The sequence below is a fragment of the Rhinopithecus bieti genome, unplaced genomic scaffold (assembly GCF_001698545.2).
Source record: "Rhinopithecus bieti isolate Rb0 unplaced genomic scaffold, ASM169854v2 scaffold_12689, whole genome shotgun sequence".
Lineage (NCBI taxonomy): Eukaryota > Metazoa > Chordata > Mammalia > Primates > Cercopithecidae > Rhinopithecus > Rhinopithecus bieti.
Window position 1 is genome coordinate 1,804,422 of NW_016807758.1, and position 20,296 is coordinate 1,824,717.

General features: G+C 39.9%; 1 protein-coding gene across 1 annotated transcript; it reads left to right on the forward strand.

Moving 5' to 3' along the window:
- Nucleotides 1-1,087: 1,087 nt before the first annotated feature.
- Nucleotides 1,088-17,520, forward strand: GHITM (growth hormone inducible transmembrane protein). Its single transcript, XM_017883728.1, has 9 exons — nt 1,088-1,293; nt 3,145-3,312; nt 5,286-5,385; nt 6,970-7,081; nt 7,859-8,000; nt 12,742-12,850; nt 14,380-14,568; nt 15,047-15,218; nt 16,607-17,520. The coding sequence occupies exons 2-9, from the start codon at nt 3,184-3,186 to the stop codon at nt 16,689-16,691; spliced, it is 1,038 nt and encodes a 345-aa protein (XP_017739217.1). The 5' UTR covers nt 1,088-1,293; nt 3,145-3,183; the 3' UTR covers nt 16,692-17,520.
- The last annotated feature ends 2,776 nt before the right edge of the window (nt 17,521-20,296 follow it).

Sequence of the window (20,296 nt, forward strand, 5' to 3'; positions counted from 1 at the left end):
TATAAATCATGCTGCTATAAAGACACATGCACATGTATGTTGATTGCAGCACTATTCACAATAGCAAAGACTTGGAATCAACCCAAATGTCCATCAGTGACAGACTGGATTAAGAAAATGTGGCACATATACACCATGGAATACCATGCAGCCATAAAAAAGGATGAGTTTGTGCCTTTGCAAGGACATGGATGCAACTGGAAACCATCATTCTCAGCAAACTATGGCAAGAACAGAAAACCAAACACCGCATGTTCTCACTCACAGGTGGGAATTGAACAACGAGATCACTTGGACACAGAAAGGGGAACATCACACACAGGGGCCTCTTGTGGGGACGGGGGAGGGGGGAGGCATAGCATTAGGAGATATACTTAATGCAAACGACTAATGAGTGCAGCACACCAACATGGCACATGTATACATATGTAACAAACCTGCACCTTGTGCATATGTACCCTAGAACTTAAAGTATAATTTAAAAAATAAATAAAAATAAATAAAATCAAGAAAAAAATAGAGAGTGAAAAAGAAAGTAACTCCCTTGCTTATTCCACAACTAGCTCTTCACCTATCAAATTACACGCAATGGAAACATCTTAGTCCTCGGAGCAACCCTGGGTGCCAGACACAGGCGGCTGTCATCAGGCCTATTACACAGGTTTAGGGTGAAATTTCAAAGTGTACACGGGAAAGTCAAAAAGCAATGAAAAAACCATCTAGAAAAAAATCTTTTCTGGATTTCACCATCTAACCTTTTGCGTGAGACCCCAGAAACCGCATGACTCCGCTCAGAAGCAGTCACATTTGGAACGATATTTATCTCACAATAAATTAAGGGACAAAAAGTTATTCAAACAGAAAGGAACGGAATAAACGGAATAATTTTTAACTCTAACATTACTTTCTTTCAATTTTTACATAATTCTTATATCTGCGGCGCGTGAAAAGGCTAAAAGCAAAAGAGACATCCGCTGCCCAGAACATAGATGGCCCAGACGACTCCCATGCCCACACGCAAAATGGACGCTGATTATGACGTTCCCTGCAACTATCCTCAACTGGCCCCGCCCCACCAATTTGGAACCCCGCCTCCGTAACCCGGAACCCCTCCTCCCCCACTGTGCCCGCGTTTCCGACAGAGGCCTGCCAGTGATTGGCTACTCGTACTATTTACCTCCTCTCGATGTTGCGTCATGCGGTGCGCTGGCGGAACTGTGCGCTTTCAGACTGTAAGGAGCGTGCTGGGGGCCCGGAAGGGAAACTACGCGGCGAAGGTGACCGGGGACCGAGGTAATGCTCCGGCTGGCTGGCGGGCGCCCGGGATCCCCGGTGCTCCTGACAGCCGCCCTCACGGGACCGCTGGGTGCGGAGGGAAGGGCTGGTAGCAGCGGTGCTGCTGGGTGTGTCAGGGCCGGCCTGCGCGTTGGGGTCGCAGTCCTGTGGGTGACCCAGTGGTGAGGGCGGCGGCCACAAGGTCCTGCTCAGGCGTGCAAGGGCTATTGTAGCTGTGCTTCTGTCCCGGGGCACCAAGGTGCTGAGTCATCCTTGCGGCCAGGCCGTACAGCCGCTGCGCTGGTAGCGGCACCTGGGGCGCGGACAGAGGTGTTGTGAGTTGATGTGGAGGTTTGCTGCCAGGTTCTCATCCGAATCTAGTGGGCTGGGTGAACTTTCTCGGGGACCAGGCACCCAAACTCATCCAATGCTCACGGAGGCATAAGCCCTTGGATTAGGGTCGGTAGTATTTTCCTTATTTTGTAGTAAAGAAATCTGAGTCTTAGAGATCCACACCCCTCACAAGGTCACTTCTAACGTGTCAGAAGTGGGATTCCCGCTCTGGGCTGTTAGGCCACATGGAGGTCACTCTGAGCTGAACCTCTTCGGCCCCACCCAGTGGGCTGAGTACTGAGAAAGATACAGGGCAGCCATAGGTTGAGATGATGTAATGGCACGAAAGTTCCAAAAGCGCTGAATGTTTTCCCAAAGGCCAGGTGCCGAGTATTAAGACCTTTCAGTTAAGTTGCAGAGCTCGGAGGACGCTCGGGTATCTTAAAGCAGTAGTTCTTAGCTTTTGGAGTGTTCGTTAAAACACATATTCTTGGTCCTATTCCTAGAGCTAGAATCATTAGGAGCAAAGAAAGACACAGGAGCCTACATTTTAAGATGCATCCGGGTCACTTTCAAGCAGGTAGTCCAGGGGTCAACGCTGTAGTCTGAATACTGGGAATCGTTATGTTACAGATGGGGAAATGGACCCAGAAGGATATCACCTGCCTAAAATTCACTACGAATCATTGGCAGAGATGGGCTGGTAGCCCCAGTTGGTTTACACTTGTCATTTCATTCTGATCTATAATAGTCACCTCACTGTAGCATTACAGAAACAGGATCCGCTGACTTCTGGTTGACCACCCATCTAGTATGATGTGCCCTGGAGCTAAGATAATCCAGTTTTTAGCACGCTTTTCTTTTGAAGACACCATTGAGGGAGTCTAATGTAAGGGAAACCTGGTTGGTAACCGATTTTACTTTGAAAGACTAAATGTCCTTTACGCATTATAGTAGGACATATATAATAGGTTAACTTAGAATAATTTTATATCTTATGTTGAAGGAAAGTATTCTTTGGTATGATTAGCTGAAATTCATATAGTTGGCTTCTTTTAATATCTTTTAGCTTTGTAATGCAGAAGAGCTATTCATGTCTCTTTAGATGACACTATTTCTCTGACCAAAAGTTATGTAGATTATTTTAAATTTTCCCACTGGATACTGGTATGAATCTTAAGCCAAAACTACATTTGTAAACGCCGTCATAGACCCGGGTGTAACACATCCATTTAACAGCCATTCTGTGTTACACATAATTTTTGCAATCATCTATTTTGTTATTGGTCAAACTGGGACTTAAACCTAATTTGTTCCTCCATCCTCAGCTGTGTTCTCTGGGATGGGTTTCTTGTATTACCAAGGGATGATTGGGCAAAGAATTCATCGCTAAAAATTAAAAAGTTGGCTTTATTTCCTTTTCTACTAAAAAATAGTTTGTTCCTTCTTGACTCTGACTCTGTATGTCCTTCTCTTAATTGGTTAGTGGATTGTTTTGTTTATGTTCTTTTTATTGTTTTTGCCTTTTTTTACTAGCATTTCAGATCTGCTTGGTAGACCTGGTGCACCACCACCATGTTGGCTGCAAGGCTAGTGTGTCTCCGGACACTACCTTCTAGGGTTTTCCACCCAGCTTTCACCAAGGCCTCCCCTGTTGTGAAGAATTCCATCACGAAGAATCAATGGCTGTTAACACCCAGCAGGGTAAAGATAATCTGAATGTTTTTATATTGCTTCTTTTTCCATTTGTGCCCTTTCTTTTTGGCAGAGTGTGGCTGCTCTACCTTTAGTGTGTTATACGTCAATTAGCCCTGATAATATCCCGTCAGCTCTTTCTCCCCATTAGTTTGTATCATTCTGGTCCCTCCTTATCCCATATGAAAAAGAAAATGAGTTTCTGTAACTTTGGCTTTGCTTACAGCTTCTGGAGTTTCTCATTTAGAAAATTTAGAGTAAATTGTGAGGGATTGAGAGTTATGTGGCGTAACGGAGATCTTGGAGCACATAGTCAGAAGTTTAAGAACCCGGGGATATTACCAGTTGGCCAATAGCTTATTAATAAATTACTAAAGAAATTATCTCTTATTTAGAGATTGATAATATCTGTCAGGTTAGATGAAGGGGTGGCCTACCCCTCCACACCTGTGGGTGTTTCTCGTTAGGTGGAACAAGAGACTTGAGAAAAGAAATGAGACACAGAGACAAAGTATAGAGAAAGAAAAAATGGGCCCAGGGGACCGGCGCCAGCATGGTCTCTGAGTTCCCTGGTGTTTATTGATAATTTTCTTTACCATCTTAAAAATAAGGGAGTGGCAGGATAATAGGATCATTGTAGGGAGAAAATCAGCAAGACATATGAATAAAGATCTCTGTGACATGAATATGAATAGATTTAAAGGAAAATGCTGTGCCTGATAATAGCAAAGACAACAATTCCCAAAAACCATGAAAGCGCATTTGAGCCCAGCAAGTCTCACCTTTTGCCCTAAGGCGGTTTTCTCCTATCTCAGTAAACAGCATACAATCGGATTTTACACCGAGGTGTTCCATTGCCCAGGGCAGGAGACAGATGCTTTTCCCTATCTCGACTGCCAACAACCGCCAAAAGGCCTTCTTTCCTCTTGCCCTAGTCCTCCTCAGCACAGACCCTTCACGGGTGTCAGGCTGAGGGACGATCAGGTCTTTCCCACGAGGCCATATTTCAGACTATCACATGGGGAGAAACCTTGGACAATACTTAGCTTTCCTAGGCAGAGGTCCCTGCAACCTTTGGCAGTGTGCGTGTCCCTGGGTACTTGAGATTAAGAGAATGGTGATGACTTTTACCCAGCAAACTGCCTTCAGGCACTTGTTTAAGAAGGCACATCCTGCAAAGCCCAAAATCCATTAAGCCTTGAGTCACCACAGCACATGTCTCTTGCAAGGACAAGGTCGGGGGTAGGGTCACAGATTAACAGCATCTCACATACAGAACCAAATGCAGTCTCTTCTGTCTACTTCCTTCTATATAGACACAGTAACAGGCTGATCTCTCTTTTTTTCCCCCACATTAGAAAGAAACCCATCTTTATAATAGATTTATCTTCTAGCATTCAAATTATAAGGCTTAAAGTGTGAGGTAATGAGGACAATATACAGAAGCTAGAAGGAGACTTTTTCTCTTTTAAATTAACTGTTCCACTGTTGAAAAAGAGCCAAAATGGAGGTAGTAGTCTTCCCTCCTCTTGGCTTTGTGTTAAGGAAAGATGCCTTTCTTGAGTACACATCCCAGATGACGAAATATAGCTAATAATGCTTATAGAATGCATTTCTTAAAAATGCTAATAGATTCTCATCTTGATATTTGGTTAGGATTTAAAATATCGTAATTCTAGGTATGTAAATCTATAGCGTGTAAAAGAAACAGTTTTTCTGAAATTGAAACTAAGAAGAATATAATGAATTACAAGAATATAATTACTACCAAAGGTGAAGCACAGGAAGGGTGTACATTTACTTATTTATTTTTACATTTAGTTTTTTAAGTTGGCTAATAAATTTTCATAGTGAAGTTACATATATAGAAAGTACCAACTTTCTTTAACTAGAGTTTTCTCATGTAAAGAGATCTTGCATTTTATTTTATTGATGTCTGTTTTCATGTGGGTGGTCCATGTCTTTGTTTGCATGTGTGTCAGGAATATGCCACCAAAACAAGATTTGGGATCCGGCGTGGGAGAACTGGTCAAGAACTCAAAGAGGCAGCATTTGAACCATCGATGGAAAAAATATTTAAAAGTAGGTGGCTGTCTTTAGTTTTTAACCTAGAATCTATGGATGTGTTTTAAGAGGTCCATGAACAACTTCCTAAAAACATATGTGTATTTGTGTGTGTATTTGTGCGTTTTCTGGGAAGACCACATCATTATTTTGAGATCTGACAACCCAGCAAAGTTTGGTACTTTGCGCTGGATTCAGTGGTTGTCAGTCATACTTATTCCAGGGGAAATTTTACTTTCCCTTTTTTTATTTTTTTGAGACGGAGTCTTGCTCTGTCACCCAGGCTGGAGTGCAGTGGCCGGATCTCAGCTCACTGCAAGCTCCGCCTCCCGGGTTCACGCTATTCTCCTGCCTCAGCCTCCCAAGTAGCTGGGCCTACAGGCGCCCGCCACCTCGCCCGGCTAGTTTTTTGTATTTTTTTTCTTTTTTTTTTTTTAGTAGAGACGGGGTTTCACCGTGTTAGCCAAGATGGTCTCGATCTCCTGACCTCGTGATCCGCCCGTCTCGGCCTCCCAAAGTGCTGGGATTACAGGCTTGAGCCACCACGCCCGGCCTTACTTTCCCTTTTTTTAAAGAAAAGGATTATTAATATGCCATAGTCCAAAAGGTATAGTCTGTTGAGAAAGTTCATTTTAAGTGTGTAGAATCCTCATTCAAGCATATAATATTTGTGTGTGTTTCAGATTAAGAATAAATCGCCAACACATAGATGTTAGTAAAAGCCTAGCTGTCCAAGAAGAGTCCTTTAACTGATTGCTCACATAGGGCCTCAGGAGTCAGTACTTTAACGTATTGCCAGTTTGGTTCAGTTTGGATATCAGCTTCACAAGTTCAGAAACTAGATTGTTAATCATCCTAAAGCGATTCAAAGAATACCCCACTGCTCCTTAATAATCTTACAAAATGTCTTTACAATGGGAGAGAGCCCTAATCAGTATCCTTCAGGTCATTTCTTTCTGATTTGACCGTAGAGACCAAATCATGCAAATTATGTAGTGACAGCCTGGTAATATTCTTAGTAAACGAATTAGACTAAAAGAATAAGATGCACTTTATGAATACCTCTGTTGAGTTAGAGTTGATAAGTTAGTTGTCTGTCAGTACCCTAAAACAGGAGCCTCCTCTCACTTGATTCTGCTGCATAAACACTGATTATATTTTCTTTCTGTTTTTTCTTGATTTCCATGTAAAGCATCATTTGTGTTAATACCAGGCAGTGTGGTATGACTGTTAACATTTCCTTCTCATTTTTTACTTTCCATGAATGTCATGTGAATATACTTCAGCCTCTTATTAGTAAAATAGTGTGTGTCACAGAAGTAGCTCCACATCTACAGACATACTGCCCCTCAAATATTGTTGGAGTGAGGTTGAAGATTCACCAAGTCTGATTCTTTCTTTTTGGTACTGATTTTTATACCTTTGTTTCGGGAGTGTTTTTTTCCTACTGATTACCTAACATTGAGGCAGTTTCTGTGCCCCATATGCCCTGATTATGGCTGTTATTAAATATGATACATTATTTGATTCCCTTCATAAATATTTTAAAGGCTTTGTCCAGATGTGCCAGTACTAACCTGCATTTCCTTCTGTGTTCTGCAGTTGATCAGATGGGGAGATGGTTTGTTGCTGGAGGGGCTGCTGTTGGTCTTGGAGCATTGTGCTACTATGGGTTGGGACTGTCTAATGAGATTGGAGCTATTGAAAAGGCTGTGTAAGTAAATTATTTTAAGTAAATTGTTCCTAAACAACTCCAACCTTAAAACAAAAATTCCAGTTTTCTTTTCATTCCTATCTTTAGTCACTTTGGAATGTTTTGTGTCCAGTCTTTGTGTATACACATACATAATCTCTTCTTGCTTCTTTGACATTTATTTATTCAAATCTAAATAAAAATCTTTTAGCAAGGTTATATGTATTTAAGTAAGGAGAAAATACGTTGTTGTTGTTTGGTTTTTTTTTTTTTTTTTTTTTTTTTTTTTTTTTTCTTTGAGAGGGAGTCTCGCTCTGTCACCCAGGCTGGAGTGCAGTGGTGTGATCTCAGCTCACTGCAACCTCTGCCTCCCAGGTTCAGGCAATTCTCCTGCCTCAGGCTCCTGAGTAGCTGGGACTACAGGTGCCCGCCACCACGCCCAGCTATTTTTTGTGTCTTTAGAAATGGGGTTTCACCGTGTTGGCCAGGCTGGTCTCGATCTCCTGACCTCCAGTGATCCACCCACCTTGGCCTCCCAAAGTGCTGGGATTACAGGTGTGAGCCACTGCGCCTAGCCAAAAATATATTGTTTTTTATATGTGTTTGTATATTTTATCTCATTTAATCCTTACAGTAATTCCCAGGTATGCATAATTATCATAATTATTTCCATGATAAATGAAGTGAATAACATTTAAAGTAGAAAATGATTTATCGCGAGGTCGCCCACCTAGTGTATGACTCAACCAGAAATCAAATCTGTAATTTTATAAATTAATCATGTCATGTTTCTTACAGAATTTGGCCTCAGTATGTGAAGGATAGAATTCATTCCACCTATATGTACTTAGCAGGGAGTATTGGTTTAACAGCTTTGTCTGCCATTGCAATAAGCAGAACGCCTGTTCTCATGAACTTCATGATGAGAGGCTCTTTGGTGGTAAGTCAGATGTTTTTGTTTTCCTTTTTCATCTGAAGATCAACAGATGAGATAAAATATATTGAAGGGAAGGGGATATTAAATGGAAAGAATACTGTATTGAACAAGTTTTTGTTCAAATAATGTATGAATTACAGGTTGAGCATCCCTAATTTAAAATCCAGAAATGCTCCAAAATCCAAAACATTTGTAGTGCCAACATGATGCTCAAAGAAAATTGTAGCACTTCACATTTTGGGTTTTTGGATTAGGGATCCTGAACCCTAACAACAATGAAGTATAATGATAAATAGTCTGAAATCTGAAGTCTGAAATACTTCTGGTCCCAAACATTTCTGATGAGGCATACTCAATCTGTATTAGTGCAGCTGAGATAAAGTAGGAAGTTAATTCTGGGTAGGTCAGCTATTATTCTTTATTAAACACATATTTGAATAATACCGGAGGAGTTAGAAATCAAACTTACAAGGACAGTGTTCTTGTCTAGCAGCAGATATCAAACAGCCTCTAATTTGTAGCAGTTTACTAAAAAAATAAAGCAAATGCAAAATCATCTTAGAAATCTGACGGAAATGCCCGTTACAAAAACCTGCCATTTTATGCAGTTAAGGGTAGAATAGTGCTGCTGCTACTATTCCTAAGATTCTTGACCTTATAGAAGATTTTTATATTTAATGAGTTTCTCTAGAGCCCTTGTTATTTTGCTAGATACGAGAATTTGAATATGTGTGCCCTATTCTGCTATTTGGTAGAAGAGATGAACTGGAATAAATGGCACAGATACGCAGTAAGAAAGTGCAAAGTCAGTCGAGAGTTTCTGTCTTGAACAGTTAGGCAAGGTCCATGAAGGAGAAGTTTATTTAATCAGGGTTGTTGAAGGCTAACATGTTTCATTTAGTTTAGAGTAGACAAGAGGGCCAAGTGTAGTGGCTCACACCTGTAATCCCAGCATTCTGGGAGGCTGAGGCGGGAAGATTGCTTGAGCCTAGGAATTTGAAACCAACCTGGGCAACGTAGTGAGGCACCGTTGGTAATTTTTAAATAAATACAAAGTTTTAAAAATTAAAAAAAAATTTTTTTTAAGTAGACAAGGGCAGTCCAATTTTACCAGTTTAAGCGAAGAGGAGGTAGGAAAACCTAATTTTAGAGGTGACTTGCAATCCCATTAGAGGGAAATTCAAGTGTTTGAGGTCTGAATGTTGAAGAAGATATGGTTAGAAAGGATATGATTGTCAAGCTGAGGAGAGAACCTAAGCAATCGGAGGCCACTGGAGATACTGGAACAACAAAAGCGTGATTTATATTTGAGTTTTTAGAACCAATGTGGAAGAGACATGGAGCAGCTGTACCAGTTGTGCCTTTGTAAGATCTTGTAAGATCTGAAATGAGGGATGATAAGAACCTGAACTAGAGCAGAGGGTGAGACTGGAGGGGAAGGAGAGTTAGAAGAGTTCATGTAACACTGATTCCCCACATAGGGACCAAAATCCATAATATTTTCACTGTATTATACTTTACTAAAGGATAGCCATTAACAGTAGCATAGCTATTTGGACGTTTATGTATTTTTAGGATGATGCTTTTCACATAGATGTCATGAATCTCCCAGACCAGAGGTTCACAAAGGCACATAATGTTCTCACTGGGGATGTCAGTTTTAATCAAAAGCAAATTATTTAAAACAATACTTTTGTAATAAACATGGCAATACTTACCTAAAATTTTAGGCTGTAAAATGAGGCTTCAAAGAAGTTTTGTGTTTGGGCCATATCCCAGTCCCTTCTGGGCAAAAGATTACCCTCTTCCACTGTTAGTAATACAGAAAATACTTGGGAAAGCCAAAGACAAGTGTTACAGAGATGCAGATGTAACCTTTTGGGTGTGACAGACATATATATACAAATACACACATAGACATGCAGATAATGTCAAAGTTTGTCCCAAGTGCTTCTGAGGAGAGGTATCTGATCTTGCTCCTGGGTAGCCAGGGTACCTACTAGAAAAAGCTTTTGAGATGATGAGACAATACTTCAGTAAGTCGACCAGATATGGAAGGAAGTATTCTTAGGCATGATGGACTGAATTAAGGAGGCTGAAACTTTGGGGCATGTTGGCAGCCCTGCCAGTTCAGTGTGGTTGGAATGAAGAGTTTGGAGTGAGACTGGATCATAAAAGATCTTTAAAAAATTTAATTGCAGTAAATATTCCAAAAGTGCTGCCCACAAGGATGTGTGAAATAGTTTGTAGTAATTATTTCTCATTAGAAAATGGTGGAGTGGAGCTTGATATGCTTTTCTTTTCTCTTTAATGTTTTTTAAAAATAGAGACTTGGGGGCCGGGCGCGGTGGCTCAAGCCTGTAATCCAGCACTTTTGGAGGGGGCCGGGAGACGGGGCGCGCCGGATCATAGGGTCAGCGAGATAAGACCATCCTGCTAACATGTGAAACCCCGTCATCTTACTAATAATACAAAAAACTAGCCCGGGCGAGATGGCGGCGCCCCGCCTGTAGTCCACTACTCGCGGCAGCGCTGGGGAGGCAGGAGAATGGCCGTAGAACCCGCCGGAGGGCCGGCAAGCTTGCAGTGAGCTGAGATCCGGCCCACTGCACTCCAGGCCTGGGGCCGACAGAGGCCGAGATTCCGCTCTTCCAAAAAAAAAAAAAAAAAAAAAAAAATAGAGACTAGGTCTCTATGTTTGCATACATAGGGTTGGCTTGAATTCCTGGGCTCAAGTGATCCTCTCACCTCAGCTTCACAAGTAACTGACACTACAGGCACATACCACCGTACCCAGCTCAGTATGCTTTTTTGTGTTAAGATTTTCCCATTCTTGGCAAAACCAACTGTTTTGTTTACCTGTACTTTATGTTAGAGGTTGAATATTTGATATTCATGGGTGAGACAGATAATACAGGTGAGTGAGGAGGCCTGGTGTGTCACACAGGAGATTGTTGACATCTAGAGGTTACTGACATCTGGAGTAGCCTTCTCAACTAAAACCATTCACCATGTTCTTTTTTTTTTTTTATTTTTTTTATTTTTACATAGTTTGCCAAACAAAACATCTGTGGCCTGATTCCAAGGGCTACAGGTTTGCAATCTGATTTAAATTTCTTGAAGATTAGCACTGTCTTTTTTCCATTACATATTAGTACATTTCTTGTCATACACGAGGAATATTTAAATATTATAACATTGGAAATCTAAGATAGGCAAAGAAAAGGAATGAGGACCAAATTAACCATAAACCTGGAAGGGTAGAAGTATAGAATCTTAATTCTCATTTTTCTTTTCCATGTGCTGTGATATCTACTTTCTTTCTTTTTTTTTTTTTTTTTTTTTTTTGTTTTTTGTTTTTTTTTTTTTTTTTTTTTTTTTTTTTTTTTTTTTTTTTTTTTTTTTTGAGACGGAGTCTTGCTCTGTCGCCCAGGCTGGAGAGCAGTGGCCGGATCTCAGCTCACTGCAAGCTCTGCCTCCTGGGTTCACACCATTCTCCTGCCTCAGCCTCCCGAGTAGCTGGGACTATAGGCGCCCACCACCTCGCCCAGCTAGTTTTTTGTATTTTTTAATAGAGACGGGGTTTCACCGTGTTAGCCAAGATGGTCTCAATCTCCTGACCTCGTGTGATCCGCCCGTCTCGGCCTCCCAAAGTGCTGGGATTACAGGCTTGAGCCACCGCGCCCGGCCTGTGATATCTACTTTCTGTTGAAAATTTAGCAGATATGGAGTTTAAAGCTATGTGCTATATATATTCTTTCTTGTTTTAAAAAATTAATTTGTAAGCTTGACTGATTTTAAAGAAAATCCTATTTGTGCTATACAAAAATATATTTTTTAATTAAGAGTTAATTATCTTGGGATCCCTAACGGGTTTTTGTTTCACCTCTGCCCAACAAGAATAAAATTGTTAAAAGATGTGATGCCAGTCCATGCATTTGAAGCCATCTGCAAAACCTCATATATGGCAGTAGAGGGCACTCATGCTAACTTAGCCAAAACTGTGAAATAAACCCAGAGCTTTTTTTTTTTTTTTTTTTTTGGTGCGATCTCCACTCACTGCAAGCTCCGCCTCCGGGTTCACACTGTTCTCCTGCTTCAGCCTCCTGAGTAGCTGGGACTACAGGCGCCTGGCTAATTTTTTTGTATTTTCAGTAGAGCAGGGTTTCACCGTGTTAGCCAGGATGGTCTCAATCTCCCGACCTCCTGATCCGCCCATCTCCGCCTCCCAAAGTGCTGGGATTACAGGCATGAGCCACCGCGCCCGGCCAACCCAGAGCTTTTAATGTGGCAGAAAAATAAAAGCTTTGATTTTTTTTTTTTTTTTTTGAGATGGAGTCTCGCTCTGTTGCCCAGGCTAGAGTGCAGTGGCACGATCTTGGCTCATTGTAACCTCCACCTCCCTGGTTCAAGTAATTTTCCTGCCTCAGCCCTCCAGGTAGCTGGGACTACAGGCATGCACCATCACACCTGGCTAATTTTTGTATTTTTAGTAAGACGGGATTTCACCATGTTAGTCAGGCTGGTCTCAAACTCCTGACCTCAGGTGATCCACCCACCCCAGCCTCCCAAAGTGCTGGGATTGCAGGCATGAGCCACCACACCTGACCTTAAGCTTTGATTTATTATCTTTAATATTTTTGCAACTAGTGTATTAGAAATAACTAAATGGACTTCAAACCTGTGGGTTTCTGCTTTGTTTTCATATAAGGATCAGTTTTTCTTAATAGTACTTGTCTTTCAGACAATTGGTATGACCTTTGCAGCCATGGTTGGAGCTGGAATGCTGGTACGATCAATACCATATGACCAGAGCCCAGGCCCAAAGCATCTTGCCTGGTTGCTACATTCTGGTATGTTCTGTTTTAAATTGTTATGAGACAACCTTGACTACTACCTTTTTTGGGTGGCTCTTCCCAATTGTAAATGACCTACATGGAATTTAAGCCTCATGTTTAGAAAACACAATTTTCTTCAGTCGTTACTGGCTGCCTTTTTGCCAGACCTTTGCTTCGAAAGGTTGATTTTGCTACTAAGACCATGGACATCTTCAGTACGAAACTTGTGTCTTCTGACATTCTAGTATATGCAGAGATTTACTTTTGTGTATTTTGTTTAATACCAGGAGGGCTTTATATCTAGTATGCATCATATGAGAGTTGTTTTTGTCTGATGTATTTAGAAAAATTAAAAGCTGAGGATAGAGAAAGTTGTCCTAAAAATGTTGCTGCAAAATACAAAAAACTGAGAGGAGTCCTAATTGAAGTGTTCTGTGTAGAAATTTCACCCACTGTTCTGCCTAGAGCAAAAAGTATTTTTAAATTATTCATCATCATGAGATAGTATACCTTGTTAACCATATAGCTTGATCTAGAAATGTTACTCTTTTTTTTTTTGAGACGGAGTCTCGCTCTGCCGCCCAGGCTGGAGTGCAGTGGCCGGATCTCAGCTCACTGCAAGCTCCGCCTCCCGGGTTCACGCCATTCTCCTGCCTCAGCCTCCCAAGTAGCTGGGACTACAGGCGCCCGCCACGTCGCCTGGCTAGTTTTTTGTATTTTAGTAGAGACGGGGTTTCACCATGTTAGCCAGGATGGTCTCGATCTCCTGACCTCGTGATCCGCCCGTGTCGGCCTCCCAAAGTGCTGGGATTACAGGCTTGAGCCACCGCGCCCGGCCGAAATGTTACTCTTTAAACTAGTATTGAAAATTCAGTATAAAGATAGCTTTGTGCCTAGTCTGTGAGGTAAACTGCATTTAAGTAAAAGGTAACTTATTCTGCTTAGCACTGAAAGAATGCATTATCTAAGATTTTTTTCAGTTAAGGAGTTCCTTTACCTTGGTTAAATTATTGGTAAAATTTTTACTGTGATTTTTATATGAAATTACTTATAAATATCTGACAACTAAAATTATTTATAAGCTATTAGCAATCCTTATTACGTAAAGCAACAGCAGTGTCTATCTTAGAAGTCCCCACACTTTAGGTTTGTCATTGTATGCTTTTTGCTTTTGATAGTAGTAGGTTTGACTTTGAGTTACTTGTTTCAAGCTTGTTTATCTCAATTATAGGAATGTTGTAGAAACTAGTGGTAAGATCAGATTCAAATAGCTGCATGGAATTTGATGGTTACTAAATAAGTAGATTAGTGTTTGCTTATGAGTGTGATTGATTAGGAATAGTGTTAATGTTGTGATACAGAATTTGAGTAGTCACCAGTTTGGGTTGTAGAATTTGGTGGGGGTAGTATCATCTAAAAGGCAGAACTTTTTGAATCATGGTGCTTAAACAGTAAGGTATAATATAAAGTGGCATGTTGGAAGCGTTATTTTCCTTTTGCTTGTTATTTAGTAAATACTTAATGAGCACTTGCTCTTTCTCCAGGTGTGATGGGTGCAGTGGTGGCTCCTCTGACAATATTAGGGGGTCCTCTTCTCATCAGAGCTGCATGGTACACAGCTGGCATTGTGGGAGGCCTCTCCACTGTGGCCATGTGTGCACCCAGTGAAAAGTTTCTGGACATGGGTGCGCCCCTGGGAGTGGGCCTGGGTTTCGTCTTTGTGTCCTCACTGGGTAAGCTGCTGTGTTTTAACACTTAATTTTTGGTGCATAGTTTCCTGTAACCTGAAATACTCCAATATCCTGATTGACCGAGTCATTTATTTTAAAACTTTTTTTAAAGATTGATGCTAATTTGACTGGATTTTACTATTGGCATCATATAAAAATCATGGCAACATGGTCAACCATTATTACTGGCTTTACCAAACACATCTAAAATGGGAAAGTTGGTCTGGAGAACATGAATATTGTTCTGGTGCAATGCAAGAACCTTCCTGTGAAATGGGCAAGTGGCTCATTGGAGGAATGAGTATCATGGATTTTGAACTAATATAAATAAGATTAGACAGTACATATACCCAGATGTCGTCTTACCTGCACAGTATACCAAGAAGTTTTTTTTTTTTTTTAAGTAATATAAATCATAAACTCAGTTATTCGAAATCCTTTTTAAAAAAAAATCTTGATTGTTTTTGCATTTTGATTTCAGGATCTATGTTTCTTCCACCTACCACTGTGGCTGGTGCCACTCTTTACTCGGTGGCAATGTATGGTGGATTAGTTCTTTTCAGCATGTTCCTCTTGTATGATACCCAGAAAGTAATCAAGCGTGCAGAAGTGTTACCAGCGTATGGAGTTCAAAAATATGATCCCATTAACTCGTAAGTAATGCTTTTTACTTAACACTGTTACTCTGTCACATAAGGATGCTTGTGTGTATTTGACATGTTTTGTTTTATGGCCGTATTAGTTTTCTAGGGATACTGTTAACAAAGTATCGCAAACTGGGTGGCTTAAAACAAAACTTGATTCTCTTGTAGTTCTGGAGGCCAGAAATCTAAACTCAAGGTGTTAGCAGGGTTGTACTTCTGAGGGCCCTGAGGGAAAATCTGTTCCCTGCCTCTCAGCTTCTTGTTACTGCTGGCAGTCCTTGACATTCCTTGGCTTGTAGATGGATCATTCCAGTCTCTGCCTCCATCTTCACAGCGTGCTCTTTCTGTGTACCGGGGCTTAGGATTTCATCATACTTTGTTGTGGGGGCGGAGGAGGGTCACAGCTTAAACCACACCAATGGCTTTGTCAGATTTCCTATTTTACTTTTGTTGCAGTTTGGTCTGTTCTCTGTTTAGTAAACTATCCAAAAAACCTCTGATTATATTGCAACTTAGTGCATTCCATTATCAGAATATTTTGTCTATTTTTGTGACCCAGCCTCAGGGTACAATAAATAACGTGCTCTTACTGGTCACTTAATTTTGTTAGTGTATTTTGCAGACTTTAAAACTGAAGAAATGTATTAGTCAAGTATTATTTATTGGAAAAGGTATATAATTGACTTGCAATTTTAATAGAAAAGCCTATTTTATACTTCTAGAAATTAGAAACTCTTCAGTATAAAGATTCTAGTTTCAGAGATAGGCAACTTTAGTTGGCATTGTTATTATGTTTTTTTTTTTTTTCTTTTTTCTTGGAGTCTACCAAAGTAGGTTATTTTATTTAAACAATTTTTTTGAGTCAGTTTTGTTGTGTCTGTCACTTTTTTTTTTAAAGTAATTTGATTTTCTTTATCTAAACATAAAACTTAATGTAATGGCTTAAGGGGAAAAAAGTTGCTGTAAAGCTTACAGATCTGTGGAATTTTTTTTTTAGAGGGGTGAAGTGGGTCTTTTATATTAAAAAAATGCCAGACTTGTGTCTAACAGGTTTTAATAAAAGTGTTTCTTTGGTCTTGTTTTGATTATTTCATTGTCTGCCACCTAGTTTTCTTTGCAAGTTGATATATGCAGAGTGTCAGAGAACAAAATAATGATTTTTTTTAAACTGCTCTTTAACATTTAAAAGATGAGTCTGCCAAAAGGAAGGCCTTAACTATTTTCTAGTCTAGGATTTCATTAGTTGGCAGTTAAACATCTTATTTTTAATTTCCATTTTATATCACTAAGACAAATAGTATTGCTTTTTCTTCTTTTCTAGAAAGAAGAAAATATTAAGAATTAATCATCACTATTAGAATTGCATCATATGTAATGGGCATAATTTTCTTTTCTAGGATGCTGAATATCTACATGGATACATTAAATATATTTATACGAGTTGCAACTATGCTAGCAACTGGAAGCAACAGAAAGAAATGAAGTGACTCAGCGTCTGGCTTCTCTGCTACATCAAACATCTTGCTTGTTTAATGGGGCAGTTATGCATTAAATAGTTTGTACAAGCAGCTTTCGTTGAAGTTTAGAAGATAAGAACATGTCATCATGTTTAATTGTTCCAGTAATGTGATGCCTCAGGTCTGCTTTTTTTTTCTGGAGAATAAATGCAGTAATCCACTCCCAAATAAGCACACACATTTTCAATTCTCATGTTTGAGTGCTTTTAAAACGTTGTAGTGAATGTGAAAACTAAAGTTTGTATCATGAGAATGTGTTTTTTCTACTTTAAAATTTAGTAGGTTTGCTAAGTAGGTAAAATTTAGCAAACCTGTGTTTGCATAGTTTTTGGAGTGCAGAATATTGTAATTAATGTCATAAGTGATTTGGGGCTTTGGTAAAGGGACCAGAGAGAAGGAGTCACCTGCAGTCTTTTTTTTAAATACTTAGGTCTTATCAGATATGTGATTGGTTAGTGAGGAGCCAGTAAGAAACACCTGGGTATTTGGAAACAAATGATCATTGTTACATTCATCTGCTGAACTTAACAAAACTGTTAATCCTGAAACAGACACAGATGATGCATTCTCCTGCTGTTGCTTCTCAGTGCTGTCTTTCCAATATAGATGTGGTCATGTTTGACTTGTTAGGAAAGTACAGAATGTTAATCATACAGAGAATCCTTGATGGAATTATATATGTGTGTTTTACTTTTGAATGTTACAAAAGGAAATAACTTTAAAACTATTCTCGAGGAAATATTCAAAGCATGAAATATGTTGCTTTTTCCAGAATACAAATAGTATACTCATGATTGCTAAGTGTTTTTTATTTTTGCATATTTATTGAACTGTCTAATTGAATACAGCTTGCTTTTATCATCTCTTCAAGCTTTGAAGCCTTTATAGAAAAGCCTGTTTGTGGCTTACACTTGAAATTATGAAAGCAATTTTTCTCCTAAGACTTTTGGTTTCTTGCATTCCCTCTCAGACTAAGCACTAAAAAGCAAAGCACACAGAACTAATTCTGTCTTAATGAAATATATCAACCCAAAAGCTTAATGAGGGAAATTCTTCATTAGTTTCCCCTAGCAGAATTTTACTTCTCTTACACTGCTACACCATTACTTTCTTGAGACATTTTTAATTTTTTTGATACAGAAGAGTTATTTTTGGAAGTCTTTAATGAAGGAAAAGAAGTCTGTATGATGACTGAGATGATTGCTATTTTTGACAAATATTTATTACAGCAATCCGGAAGTAATCATCTCCAAGTACATATGATGCTTATTTCTGAAACAAAGGTTTCAGCCAGGTGGTGATGGGTCTGATTTTTCCTAGTGAATCATATGCATGCCATTTGAATAGGGATTTGTTCAAGAAAGCAACTTAGTTTCTTGCCAGTGTAGTATAGTGCAGTGTGATAAGTACATGATACTTGTAGCTAGACTACCTCTATTTGAATACCATTTCTTATGTGACCTTGGGCAAATTACTTAACCTCTGTGTGCCCAGTTTCCTCTCCTATAAAATGAATATATTGGAACCTGTCTTATAGGGTTATGGTTAAACGTGCAGGCACTTAGAAAGCATTACATAAGTCTTAGCTATTGATGCTCACATTTTTATTAGTAAAAATGTAAATGCCAATTTTCTATTTTTCTCCACCCCATCCTGATACCCATATCAGTATGATCTTAAAGTGCTTTGTTTCCTTTAAGTCACCTTTTAGAACCCAAAGTTTGTCTTTTTTAAATTAATATCACTCACACACAAAATGATATAATTTCAGTGATGGTATCAGGCAGTTTATCTAGAAAACCAAGGGTTTTTTACTGTTTTGCTTTTTTTTTTTTTTAGTAGAGGGGTTCAGTTTGGTCTGGAATTGGGCTCAAACAATCCACTCACCTTGGCCTTCCTAAGTGCTGACTTTACTGGCTTGAGCCACTGCCCCCATCCTGGGTTGTTTTGTTGTTGTTGTTAATGACATTATGTTATTGAACTTCTTCTGACTTTGCTAAGACAATGAAGACTATGTAAAATAACATATAAAAGGTGGCCGGGTGCAGTGGCTCATGCCTGTAATCCCAGCACTTTGGGAGGCCGAGGCAGGTGGATCACGAGATCAAGAGATGGAGACCATCCTGGCCAACATGGTGAAACCCTGTCTCTACTAAAAATACAAAAATTAGCTGGGCGTGGTGGTGCGCACCTGTAGTCCAGGTATCAGGAGGCTGAGGCAGGAGAACCGCTTGAACCGAGGAGGCGGAGGTTGCTGTGAGCCAAGATGGTGCCACTGCACTCCAGCATGGCAACAGAGCGAGACTCCGTCTCCAAAAAAATAAATAACATATAAAAGGTAAGTAAGCTGATATATAAAATGTGGTCATTTGTAAAATATACTAGTTGTAAAATGGCAATAGAAAAACAATCACTAGTTTCTTGGCTCTTGTTAACATACCAGAGTTTTTTGTTTTGTTTTTTTTCTCATTCACAGCAAAGAGTAATGACCTGCAAAGTGATAGGCTTTAGGTAAAAAAGGAAAATGTCCATTTTTCATATTCTGACATCATCTGAAATACTAAAGGATAAATGAAACATTTTAAATAATCCCAAGAAAATGGCCCTTTGAGTTGTTGCTTAAAATGGTGTCTACTGAACAGTCAGAAAACATGAATTTTTTATGTAACAGGTGCCATGCTAGCTGGGCCCAGGGGAGGCAATGATGAATAAAAGTAATTGCCTTCTAAAGCATATCAAATCCGTGTAAACACGGCCATAGGCCATTGGATGAGTGTCACAGAAAGGTAAGCAAAATGAAATGCAGACTGAATAATAAGTTTCTAAGATGACCCAGGAGGAAATTTTTGAGAGTAAGAGTAGGTAGTATGGGCATTTTATAAAATGGATGATTGATGGAGGAGGGTTGCAGGGAGAGATGGACAAAGTGGAAAAAGATGGTAAGAAATGGAAATTGTCTTGAAGCTGGATTTCCCACTTGCTGCGGTTGTGTGCTTTGCCTGACACATTAAAACCTCCAGGCGTGGTGGCTCATGCCTGTAATCCCAATGCTTTGGGAGGCTGAGGCAGGAGGATTGCTTGATCCCAGGAGTTCAAGACCAATCTGCACAACAAACCCATCTCTACAAGAAATTTTAAAATTAGCGGGATGCAGTGGCGCATACCTGAAGTCCCAGCTACCGAGGAGGATTGCTTAAGCCTAGCAGTTCGAAGCTGTGGTGAGCTGCGATTGTGCCACTGCACTCCTGCTGGGCAAAAAAAAAAAAAAAAATAGGAAGACGGGTAGGCATGTTTCCCTTGAAATTGTATCTGGGTAGGATGTGTCCAGGTTAAAGGTACTGAAACTGAGTAATACACAATATGGCCCAGCTACACTAGTAATAGCTGATGTTTGAATTGAACTCTTTGCCCAAAGTTTGATCTTTGCACAAGGTCATATGGCTGGGAAGAAGAATCAGACAAACTCCCTAACCAATTATGCCGGGAAGATAGATGATAGATCTAAAATCGTATTTGACACAGCCATATAAAAGAAAGCAAGCTTGTCTTTACAGAGTTAGCTGGAGGCCA